The sequence below is a fragment of the Gallus gallus genome, chromosome 3 (genome assembly GCF_016699485.2).
Source record: "Gallus gallus isolate bGalGal1 chromosome 3, bGalGal1.mat.broiler.GRCg7b, whole genome shotgun sequence".
Lineage (NCBI taxonomy): Eukaryota > Metazoa > Chordata > Aves > Galliformes > Phasianidae > Gallus > Gallus gallus.
In genome coordinates, this window is record NC_052534.1 from 29685012 (window position 1) to 29697217 (window position 12206).

The window sequence follows — 12206 nt, forward strand, 5'->3', positions numbered from 1 at the left end:
CTTTGAGAGTATGGCACAATGCAAGTAATCTGGTGAGGGCAGCCAGCTGCTCATAGAGTTTGTCCTGAACATTCATAGGAAGTTTATTCTCAGTCTCAGGTTGCGTTGAACCCATTATTTGGGCTGGTCCCGATGTCGTTTCTGGACCTTTATTGCTTCAGCGCTGCAGCAGAAAGTGTTGTTGTATTGCTTCTGCTGATTCGGGAATCTGTCTCAGCAGAAATGCTGAGACCAGTCTGCTCCCAGTGGGACTTAACTCACATTCACTGGCAGACTGGAGACTGAACCCTCACCTTGCCGTGGACCTGAAAGACACCAGTGGCTGGTGCTTCCACTCTGCTAGCAGCTCCGTAGTCCTGGAGGTCTTGTGTGGGGGTCGCCGCCCCTGGGTGTAATTCTTTTTTGCCCAAGAGCAGTAGATGGCAGAGTGCAGTTGTGTTTAAGGATGCAAATGGTGGGAGGCAGCAAAGAGCTGGGAGACCCTGGATGATCCCACCAAAGAGCTGAGCAGCATCTATTGGCACAGGGGTTGGCCCAGGTTCCCAAAGGAGGTGTCTGCAACAGCTGCTCTCTGCTGGTGGAGAGTGAGAGCCATGCACTCGCATGGGTGCTGGTGGAGAAGGTCATCCTGGGGCATTCTGAAGTCTCCCTTCAGCAGCTTGGTCCAGCAAAGCCCCTTTTGTGACCCTGGGAGTGAGCACCATTGTCCTTGCTGGAGCAGCCCTCCACATAGCATGAGCCCACCAACAGCAACCAAACCACATCCAACACATGGTTCCTGCATGAAATCTTGGTGGGTTTTCCCCAGAGGGCAGGATCCTTGCAGAAGGGCAGCAGTGGCAGTTCCACGCTTCCAAACAAGAAAAGCCTGAGCTCGCCAAGGTGGCTGCTTCCCCTGAGTGGCTCTGAGGAGACAGCTTTAATTGAAAAAAAATCTCAAATGCAATTTTCAGCTTTTCCCCATGGAGAAAATTACCTCTCGCCAGGTGAGTGGCTGCTGGCACTGTTGGCATTGAGAGTGCTGTCGTCCATTGCACTGCGCAGGACAGGGTGTGATGAGGTTCCCCAGCCCAAGGGAGACTTGCAAATTGAAAATGTGGCCTCCTTGTTGCACTGGGAGGTCACTGCTGAGGGAGATGGGGCTGGAGCCATCCTAAATCTGCTTTAAAGCAGCTGCAGGCTGTAATGTGCGCAATTAGTTTAGCACACTCTTCCTTGCTGGAACTGAACTGAGCTAATATTGGTCAGGCCAGCATGTTACAGCCTCTGTAGTCCTAAACTTTGCTTTAAATGGAAATGAATTACGTAGCCCTTGTGGTTATGGAAGTGTCAGTCCGAGTGTCACCATTGTCAGCTGGAAGGGCTGAAAGAGGAGCTTTCAGAAAACGATTGCTGCCCTTCCAACTCAAATGATTGTATGATTCTATATTTACTTCAGTTGAACGGTTACCTCAGAAGCCTAATACAAATTAAATGTCAACGTCACATGGGTTTTAGCATGAGCTTTCCCTTTCTGGGCTTTTGGTGACTGTGGGGATGTGAACAACAAACTTCCCCCGCAACGTCTCCTCCCTTCAGCTTGGATTTCTTTTCAGCTGTTTGTCAGCAGTTTTGTTTGCTGTCTGAGAGCTGGGTTTTTCTTGAGTATTTCAGTGCCATTAGCTCTAGCTCCAGCTAGGCAGCAGTTCTGCTGGGTGAGCTTGTGATGCACAGGAGTGATATTTGCTAAGACCCCTCTCTCTGGAGTGAGCCGGAGATGTCCAGCACACTGTGAATCTCAATGTAAAGTAAACAAAGACCCTTAACAGAGATGGCTCCTTACTGTGGTTTAGCAGCAAACAGAAGTCCTGGGTGTCTGACAAGGCTGGAGGTTTACTAAGCAGTAATCCTATAAATCTCTGTTTCCGTCTAACTTCTGTAGGAGGACTAGATGCCTCGGCAGAGACATCTTCTATTTCTCGGTCAAAAGTTTGCAGTTCGATTTAGGAAATTTACTGACCAGAAATAGAGAAATAGATCAAAGAGGCTTTTGCAATAAGCGGTGAGAGCTGGCAAAATGTTCCAGGAGAGCTGGCTGTTGCCATTGACACTGGGGTAAATTTTTGGAGAAGCTGGGATCGTCCTTGGTACCATGCAGCTCCAGACTCTGTAGGATGGTTTACATGGGCAGTGTGTTCCTATAGGAGTTGCAGTGGTATTGTCAGTGTCAAGTTAAGTTCAGGGCTGCTGGTGTGATGCAGACAGAAGCATCCCAGGAATGTTTCTTGCTTACTGGAAACCAAGCGTAGAACCAACCCCTTTTTATCTCCCTTTTAGTGCCGCCAACCATCAGTGTCCCCAAGGGTCAGTCTACCATCACCGTCCGGGAGGGCTCCAGGGCTGAGCTGCAGTGCGAGGTTCGAGGGAAGCCTAAGCCACCCATCATCTGGTCCCGAGTAGATAAGGAAACCCCCATGCCTTCAGGGACAATGACGGTGGAGACGTATGATGGGAAGCTGCGCCTGGAGAGTGTCAGCCGAGACATGAGCGGCACCTATAAGTGCCAGACAGCCAGGTACAACGGCTTTAACATCAGACCACGGGAAGCCCTGGTACAGCTCAACGTGCAGTGTGAGTAAAACACATAAGTGGAATACCGGTCTGCATGCCTTGTGTGAATGCAAGTCTGTGGGCGAAGCATCTCTGACATACTGAGTGCTGCTTTCAGGCAGGGCTGGCCTTTCTTACTGGGCTGAGATGACATGTCTCTTTTATCTGGGGACCTTTGAACAGTTTGTATTTAATTGGCCTGGCTGCAAAGACAAGGATAGAATACTATATGGGCAGTGTGTTGCAAGTGGAAGAGAAGGATGCTGTCTGTGTTTGTACACGATATTTTTCCATTTCCCTATCAGTGGGCTATTGCAAAACAGCAGCTTTGCAAGGTGTGTATTCAGGGCATATTAAAAAGGTTGTGAAGTCAGAATTGTTCAGAAGATAGCAAATGAATGTCAGTTACACCATTTCTACCTTATAACCCTTTCTGCATCTTAGTTTCCCCAGCCTGAACCATTTTGCCTGGAAAGCAGCCCTAGGCAGACCCTCACATGGACTGCATAATCCCAAATAGTTTCCATGCAGAGCGTGTGAGCAACAGAAAACTGATTCTTAGCATGTGGTGTATTGAGTGATTTCAGTGATGGGCGGTGTTCCCAGCCCTGCTTTGACTGTGATATCTGTGCATAAAGGTGAGTGCTGCCTCACTCCTCCCTGGCTCACTCTCCAGGAAAAGGAGAAGCAGGACTGGAGCAGATTACCTGGCTGAAGGCAAGCAGGCACACTGCTGACAGATGCAAGCTGTTGGGAGCACAGCAGTAACAAAAGTGTGCTGTATCCTTCAGGCACATTAGAGTATTCAAAGATTCCCCTATAAACAGTCTGTCTGTCTGTTTGCGAGCATGTCAGCAACTGAATTACGGGATGGGGATGTGGAAATGTGTGCAGGTTTTCATGAAGTGGAAATGCATGTGGAGAAGCTTCCCTTGAGCAGGGTGGTTATGGGTGCCTTGATTTAAGCTGTGTTGGAAGGCAAGCTGGGACGAGCATATGGTGCATGGGAGGACCCAGCAGGGAGAGTGATCCTCACCCCAAGAACGGATGGAGATACAGCAAAGTCTTACTTTGGAGTAAGGAACAGTCAGATCTGCTAGAGTCCTCGGTTCCTTGCTGGTGTTTAAAAGTGATGCTGTCCCCACTGTTTGGCACTACAGAGGGAGAGGCAGTGCCCAGCCTGGGATGAATTCGGGCTTGACAGGTAGTCTGGAGGGGAATCACAGCTGTATGTCTCGAGTTGGAGTGGATGGGCACAACTGTCCATGCAACAGATGGTAGGCAGAGCCTGAAGTTGTTGCAGGGTAAGGCCCGTGGTGTGATTGACTCGCAAGAAAGCAAACATTTGATGAACTGTATAAAGAGTAACTCAACATACTCTTTCTATAACTTTTTTGAAGCCAAGCGATGTTTTGTTGTGATCTTGCCCAAGTAACAACAGCATGGTCTGTGCACGATAAATAAACCGTGAAACAAGAAAGCAGGGCAAGAATTGCCCCCATTACTTTTATATCCCCTTAAAAAATGGGGGGAGAAAAAAGCCAACAGCAAACAGCACAGTCCCTGTTTATGCCTCTCATCCTTGTTTGAGCAGCTGGAAGGAGGTGGGTGCGGTGGCGGGGCCGCAGTGGTTAATTGGAACGTTGCTCTGCAGTGTGAGGAGCTCATTAGTCTGGCCGCTTGCTCTGGAATTCTCATCATGTCGGAAATGGGGATCGTGTGGCTTCTGCAGCCTCCGCGATGAGTGCTTCCCACCTGAAGGCCCGGTTAGGTGATACGTATCCACAGAGCCGCGTGCGCCCGCCCGCGCGCGTGTGTGTGTGTGCATGCAGACGTGCCTCTCTGTGTGTCTGGGTGAGCTCCTTTTGAACCGGCTCGCTCAAGGGAAGAGCGAATTCTGAGCGATAATGTGGCTGTTTCTCTGATTTGCTCCAAAGCTAAAGTTGCAAAATCAATACAGCAGATCTGATTAGATGTCAGAACCTGTTTCTGTATTTCTTTTTTCTTTTCCTTTTCTCCCCTCACCCTCATGCATATCGTTAGGTATTGTAGCAAACCAGCCCAGAAATAGGCTTTGCCAACTGCACTGCAGTAGTGGAAAAGAGAGAGCAAGAAGACAAAAAGAACAAGTCAGCTGTCACAAAAAAAAAAAAAAGTGTTCTTATTTTTTACATTTTGCAAGCAGGAAAAGATGTTCTTTTATCTTATGAGCAGTAATTGTCTATCAACAACTCTCTGACAGGCTGGCTAGTCTGCTCCCTGGACTTCTTGGTCTGAACTGTAGGGGGTTGGAAGATTAATAAGTTCATGAAAGTCCTCGCAGCCTCATAGGTCTGTGGTTAGGATCAAGAAATGTTATATACTGGTTAAAGGGGAGATCAGGCTCTGCGGAACTCCTGGGGATCTAGCTACCACTCAGAGTGACAATTTCTCATCTTTTCCCATTTCTTTAAATCAGGAATAAAACTGCCCTGTCTCTTCAAGGATTTGTGAGGCATAATAAACATAGCACTTTGTAATCTTGGAACAAAAATAGCCATGGAAGGGCAGAGTGCTGTTGTTAATAATATCGACGCTATTGTTAACGCTGTTATCAAGCCTTTTTCCAGGATTAGGCTCAAGAAAATCCCGGCAGAAAAATGAATCCTCTGCAGAGGTGGGTTTGAATTGAGGGCTGGGTCACTCTGCACAGATGAGATCAGCATAAGGCTGTAAAACAGCCTCTGGACTTGAAAATGTACAGCTCTCCATGCGTTTTGGATTAGAAAGTATAATTTGAGCCAACACATATGAAAAGAGGAAAGAAGGTCTCCGTGTGGATCAGTGAAAAGGATGCTACCTAGATGCAAATTTAGCAAGTACATAATGTAAAAGAAAAAAAAAAGTAATCATAAAAATCCGTGCATTCTGCAAGCCTGGTCAAAACAGCATTTCCATAAATCGCAAAGAACAGGAGTAATGCAAAACCTTAGCTATTGCTAGAGCTGGTCTCTGGGACAACTTTCTATTATTATGGCGATGCTACATTTGTTCTGTTAGAGTCTCACATAATGGCATAGTGCAAATTGCAATCCCAGTATGTTGTTCGGCTTGCATGATAACGTGTCAGCACTAATGCTTTGTCAGCGCTGACCATCGTGCTGCATACTTCTGGACAGCTTTGTCAAAGTCTGGCTCAGCCCTCCTCATCACACCTAATCCTTGATACATCATCTCCTCCGGGGGATATTTATGTAATTCAGTCTGAACAATGACGCTGTTTCTCATCTTTGGGGCGCACTGCAGATGACGTCTTGGCAGAAGGAAACACTAGAGAATGAGTAAGATGGCCTGAGAACTTGACCTCCTCTGGATTCAAAACAGTAGTCCAGAATCATCTGGGATTTGTCTCCAAAGAATTAGGCTTGCTGCCCTTAGGTAGAGTTTTGCCACACTAAGGAGCATGTGGATTGTTGTGTTTCATCTTCAAAGCATAGTTAATGTTAGGTGCAATCAGGAAAGTAATCTGACATTCCCTTTGGAGGGTCATCTACCATAGTTAACGGGACTTAGGAGATATGTGTAGTTCTAGAAATAGGCATGGCTAAAAGGACAGTGACAAGGATAGCGATAGGATGAGAGGCAATGGCCTTAAGTTGCACTAGGATAGGTTCTAGTTGGATATTAGGAAAAGATGGTTCTCAGAAAGGGGTAATGCATTGGAACAGGCTGCCCAGGGAGGTGGTGGAGTCACCATCCCCAGAGATGTTCAAGAAATATTCAAAGGTGGCACTGAGGGACATGATTAGTGGACATGAAGGTGATGGGTTTATGGCTGGACTAGGTGATCTTAGAGGTCTTTTCCTACCTTAATGACTCTATGATTCTATGATAAGCAGACCTGGCTCTGCCCCCACCTGTAAGGCAGCCAGAATACATCCTGGGGGGGCATCTGTTGCCCTTGTTACTTAAAGAAATATTCAGGTGCAGAAGGATATGTTTTCCCATCCAAGCCTACACGCTATTGACTCATTTCTCTTTAAAATCTTCCTGAACCCATTGGCAATGCTGTACATTAGGCAGGCAATAGTGAGCATCAGTTCTCCCTGTTACCTATGTAGCAAACGGAAGAACAGGGAGGAGAGGAAGGAGTGATTCTGTCAATAAGTAAGAAGTATCAGTGGACCCACGCAACTGAAAATGCAAATGCATTCAATGGTTTCAGTCAATGTCAGTGCTCTATGCGGGTGTCCTACCTGCTCTGAAACATACACATGAATATTAAGTACTTTATTAAAAGTGCTCTTGAGAAATGCTTCTGACATGGAGATGCTTCTTCAGAGTGGTTATGATGGGGCTTTTGGCTCCTCAGAGCTCCCTGCAGCTCTCCTTGCTTACGTGAAGGGAGTCTAAGAGAAATGAGACTGTCCCTGGCCAGTGCTGGCTCACATCTGTGACTGAGTTGGCTTATCCATCTTGCTGTTTGGGCCATGTGAGCTGGAGTGTGGAGCCATCTGCTAAGAATTTTAGACTTGGCTGGTTTAATCTGTGAATTTATTAATAGTAGCTGTTTTATTTTTTTAATTATGATTTTAATCAGTGAAGCCTAGTCTGACACTCTCCTCCAAGCTGAGGAGTGCAGTTCAGAAGCTATATTGGGAGCAGGAGGTAATCTTTCTACTCTTACAGTGGCTGGGGTTTTCCTGTCCTTCCATTCATGTTCCGGTGCTGTTGTGCTACATCCCACAGGTCTTGTTCCTAGGAGAGGGAAATGTAGGCTCTTGTAATAACCAGAGCTCTGGGATGCTCAAGGTGATCTTAAGAATTAACCGAGGTTCTTCTGGAGAAGGTGTGTCTGCATTCAAAGTCATGGGTAAACTCTGCCTTCTGTGAATTCAGCGTTTGCCAACCTGGACACCTTCATTAGTGAGAAGAAAATTATTTGTAGCCACAGGCATGACTTCAGCCCACCAGTATGAATGGACAAAGCCTGACTGTCATCTGGTCCCACTTCAATCAAAATCCTCCTTGTTTGCCTTCTAATTTGTTACACCAAGGTTTGTGTGACTAAGCTGAAAGCATACATTATTTCTGTTTTTCTATCAACACACAGAGCCCTCCTCGTTAAGAGCTGAGAGTTTTGTTCCTGTTTGTCAACAGGCTTTCAGCTAGCAGCACTGCCTGGGATTACGTTGCTCTGAGTTTGTGCTTGTGCATACAGCTCTGTCCTCAGTGCTACAGCGTGAGGATTGCTCACTCGGCTGCCCAGTGCCTGGGCTGCTAACAGCTAATTAGAGTTGTCAGTCTAAGGACGGGCTGAAGAAGGAATCCATTTCATTCCGTCATGGCTGTAAACCCAAATGGCCATGGTTCAGAGCACAGTAACAACCACAAAGGATTAGCTGGCCTTGGATTTGTTTTAACAATTACCATCTCTTGGTCCCAGGGCCTGGCAGACAGAGACTGTGACATCACTTACATTGTCCTCAGATTGAATCTTAAGATGGGGCTGTATCAAATGCGGCCAAAGAAAGGATGGCTTCTGCTCGTCTAGGACCTGTTGGCCCTACCCTCCTGCCAGCCTCATGGCACTGAAGGGCAGCTAGGATAACATGCCAAAGGGCGTTTGGCCAAAACTGACTTCTTTGTGACTGCCTTTGTAGTCTTTATCTTCATGGATCAAAGCCTCAGGACACCCAGAGTTGAATTTTTGCAGCATTTGGTGTATGCAGCTTTGGAGGAAAAGTCTTTCACAGAGTAAAGCTGCCGTATGTATTTTGACCTGCCAGAATTTTTTTCCCTTCAGCACATGGAATTTGGTCCACTGGACCCTGGTCTGCATTTGCTGCCTGATGGGGAAGATTCTTGTGTGCTGCCACTCACTGAGATTTTCTCGGGCAGTCTCCCTTGTATCCTGAGAGCTTTTCAGATTTGCCTCTTTGATTTAAAATGGTCTGACAGAGCATGTCTGCATGCTGTGGTGGCCAGGAAATGTATGAGATTTGAGATGTAAAGCAAAGGGCCCATATGGTGGGGAGAATTCACTGGAGCGGTGGTGACTGGGGAGCAGATTTAGATGCATGTTGGGTGCATAACACCATGAGGCCTCCACACTGCATCATGGGGAAATAGCCATGAAAGAAAAGAGGGTAACATCCAGACATATGCCTCAGGAAGGGGGAAGCTCTGGGTCTGCTGCCTGGATTGCAGCCTCCTTGCGCTGCCATTCGGCCTTTGAGTGGCCCATTGCTCATCTCTGAACACCTCTGTAGTTGTAATGATAGGTTGAAGTAAAAGCCTATGTGAGAGCTCCTTGTCTAGAGAGATGAATTTGTTTGTTCAGAAGAGAACTGGTTTAAATCAGCTAATCTATTTTGCAGTTATTGTTGGGAGAAACAAATACCCGTCCCATAAGCTGCTATTATCCCGTTTTTGGCCAGACTCTCCAGGAAAAGCAACTTAATTTTATCAAGTGAGAGAGATGTCCAAGCTATACAATTTTGGCAGGAATGGAGAGACAAGACCTGCACACACAGAGGATGGCAGACAGCCTTGGTCATCTCTCTTTGGATAGTTGCTCACCTACTGTGGCCCTCCCAGGGCTGAACACCACATCTAGTACTGCTCAAATTCAGATACTCCTTTTAAGATTTTCTTGCTCGGGTAACTATTTTCCCTTTCAAACCTAGCTCTACATCAGCTTCTTAGGTTAAAAGGAATCTCCAGAATCCTCTCCAGTGCTTTGTGCTGGGCCTCCTGCAAGGCTACGAATGTGCATGTCTGGTTTGGGTGTGTCCTTGTCTTGAAGCCATAGGAGTGTATATCTCCAAGTGTTTCTTCGGTTTTGAGCCCTGTTGTTGATTTTAGGCCATGAGTTAAACCATCTGTATCAGAGATCCCCAAGCTGTGATGCAGTTGGTGGTACCCAGACTACGTTGAGGCAGCCTGGCTGGTAGGAGAGGATATCCTGCTTCTGCTCTGGTTTGCACAGGGATATAATGCAACTTCTTTCTATGACTGTGTATTTACTTCTGCCATGCGCTTACCACCAGCCAAGATTTATCTCTTGGTCTGCACAGAACCATAGGCGTATGGATGAGCTCAGGATATTGGCATTTGGCCAAGGCAGTGAACCATGAGCCATGAATCCTGAAATGTGGGTTGGAGGGATATTCTCTGCCAGAGGTGGGAAAGGGGACTGGTACCTGTTCGTGTGAATTGAGTGTCGCGGCTACACTTGGAGGAGAAAAGTCTTGAATTTGGGGACGTAGACAGGGTTACAGTAGGTAAGAGGATGGGAGGGCTTGCTAGCAGTAGCTCTATTTTGCTAGAATATATATACACCTGAGCAAAATTGATTTGGGGAGGCATGTGCTATACTGTGAGCTGTGTGGTACCACTGGCAACAGGAGACATGGGGCAAGGGAGGTGGTAGATGAAGGGAGTTAGAAAACTGCAATCAGCTCTCATTTTAAGGCTGGGATCACAAGATGGGAAAGGAGGGAATGTCTTGTTCCTATCAAATCCTGCCTCTTGGTGACCAGGAAACAAACACGTTGAGTGCCCAGCAGTGGGGAGAGAGATACCATGGAGCAGGGTTCACCGGGGGAACCAGGAAGACACTGAGGAGACAAAAAAAAGCAACTCATTTTCTTGTAATAACTCTCAGCCTCTGCAAAAGCATCCGAGGCACAGAGAGGTGAAAACAGCTGTCCATACTTGCAAGGGAGAATACAACATCAAACCTAACACAGAGCCTATGCCAGGGGAGCTGGGGCGTGCTTTCTCCAGCCGCTTTGATAGAGAGAAACAGTGTGGTGCCATGGCACTGTGCCAGTGGCTTTGCTTTTCTCCCATGATTTTTTGGCCATAAACCACCTCAGGCAGCACCAGCGAGGGTACTATCCCTCATCTCCTTTCCAATGCCTTTAGAAGCTATTTCCTTCTAACTCACTGGAGGACTGCAGCAGGCACAAGGAGACAACGCACAGAACAGTGATGCCACATTGAAGGAGGGATGTTTTGCAGGGAGACCCCCCTGAGACACCCATGGTATGAACAGAAACCATAACAGGAAACCGAGCATCCCAGGGAGGGGTCTAAATTTTAATTAGCTGTGACCATACTGACCCTGAGCTCTGAAACAGCACCAATTACAGTCACTCCTGCAGGGAAACTGTTTGCATGTAAATTACATTACAGAGGTTCTACAACTTTCCTGCAGCTTCATAGGTCTTTCTGCCACCAGTTTTGTGCTGGGACATTGAGGGTCACTCAGTGGGAGGCTGAGGCTTCCATTTTTTGGGAGAGTGTAAGACTTTTCAGAGATATCTGGGGAAAAAAAATGCTTGGTTACTAGTTTATGCTTTTTCGCTTGGTTCATCTCTGAGAAAGAAACTTGGCTTTCTTTGAAGCTAGAAAACTGTTTTCTTGTTGCACAAAGATCATATTTCCAACATGCACTTCTCACCTTATTTCACTTCATATAGTTTCTGATTTCCATCCCTCTTTGCCTCTTTATTGCAAACACAAATAGGCATGTGTGTGCACACGCTCCTACCTTACCTTGGCTTTCACTTGTGATTCAAATTTAATTGGTCCCTAGGACTGAGATAAAGCAGTCAGTTTTCTTTTATGAACCCAGCAATGAACCTGTGAAACCCTTATGGGTGCCAGGAATTTACAGACGTGGTAAAATTTTCCAGTTGCATGCAGACTTGTTGCATTTTGCATGATTTTAGAGTCCTTGTTTCTGGGGTCATACACAATCACAAGAAACCATGGAAATTTTTCATTACTGTTGACTGTGAGGAAGCTGACTTCTGAGTGTTCGCTTGCTTGCCAAGCTACAAGGGAATGAATGGAAAGTAGAAGAGACTGAAAACTACTGTTTTTGCACAGAAGAGATATCTGGGATAGATCCCTGCTGGTAAAGAAAGAATGGCAATTGAAGGCCAGTCCAGCTGATCCTTTGTAGGCTCTTGATCTGTTGTGACCCACTCTCATGACTGGAAATCTCATCCATTGCAAATGTGCTGCAACTCTAGGCAAAACTCAGCCATGCATATGACGGGAGGGATTGGTTGGCACGCCAAAACTTACAGGTTCCTGACAGTGGCTAAGATTGAGGTCAGGAGAACAGTAAATAACAGTGGCATTTGCACAGAGCAGGGATTTTCCTTACCAAGTGCCGATTGTGAAGAGAGATTTTACTGCCCTAATCATAAGCTAGAATGTGGTAGCTCATAACAACTTAATGCAATATAGATGTGCTTAATAGTGCTAGCTCTGCTGGGATTTTCTTAGCAGTTCATATCATATGCATAGAACAGACCCTTCAACCAATATCTTGCTATGCTGTAAAATGGGGAACTGGGGCTTGAGGGAAAGGGAGCAGCGCTCTACATAAGGTAGATTGCTGGAAAGAGAATAAAGTGTCTAAAGCCATGTTGGCTGTCAGCTATCACCTTCTCATTTTCCATGCGCTTCAGCGTGGTTTTCAGGACATCGTGGTTTTCAGGAATCTGCTCTATGACCTTGGTGGGCTCAGAGGTGAGACTGTCTGGCCTGTAGTTCCCCAGGTCTTCCTTTTCTCCATTTTTAGAAATGGGGATTATGTTTCTCCTTTTCCAGTCAGT

The 12206-nt window shown here is 46.5% G+C and overlaps 1 protein-coding gene across 3 annotated transcripts in view; it reads left to right on the forward strand.

The window, feature by feature from the left end:
* MDGA1 (MAM domain containing glycosylphosphatidylinositol anchor 1) overlaps window positions 1-12206 on the forward strand; it is a 135360-nt gene that overhangs the window by 58409 nt on the left and 64745 nt on the right. For all 3 annotated transcript variants that reach the window (XR_006938650.1, XR_006938651.1, NM_001398249.1), the window contains exon 8: window positions 2317-2610. Coding sequence is in view for 1 of the 3 variants with exons in the window: in NM_001398249.1 (NP_001385178.1) it covers window positions 2317-2610 (294 nt within the window). In the remaining 2 variants the exon portion in view is untranslated. The remainder of the gene's footprint in view (window positions 1-2316; window positions 2611-12206) is intronic.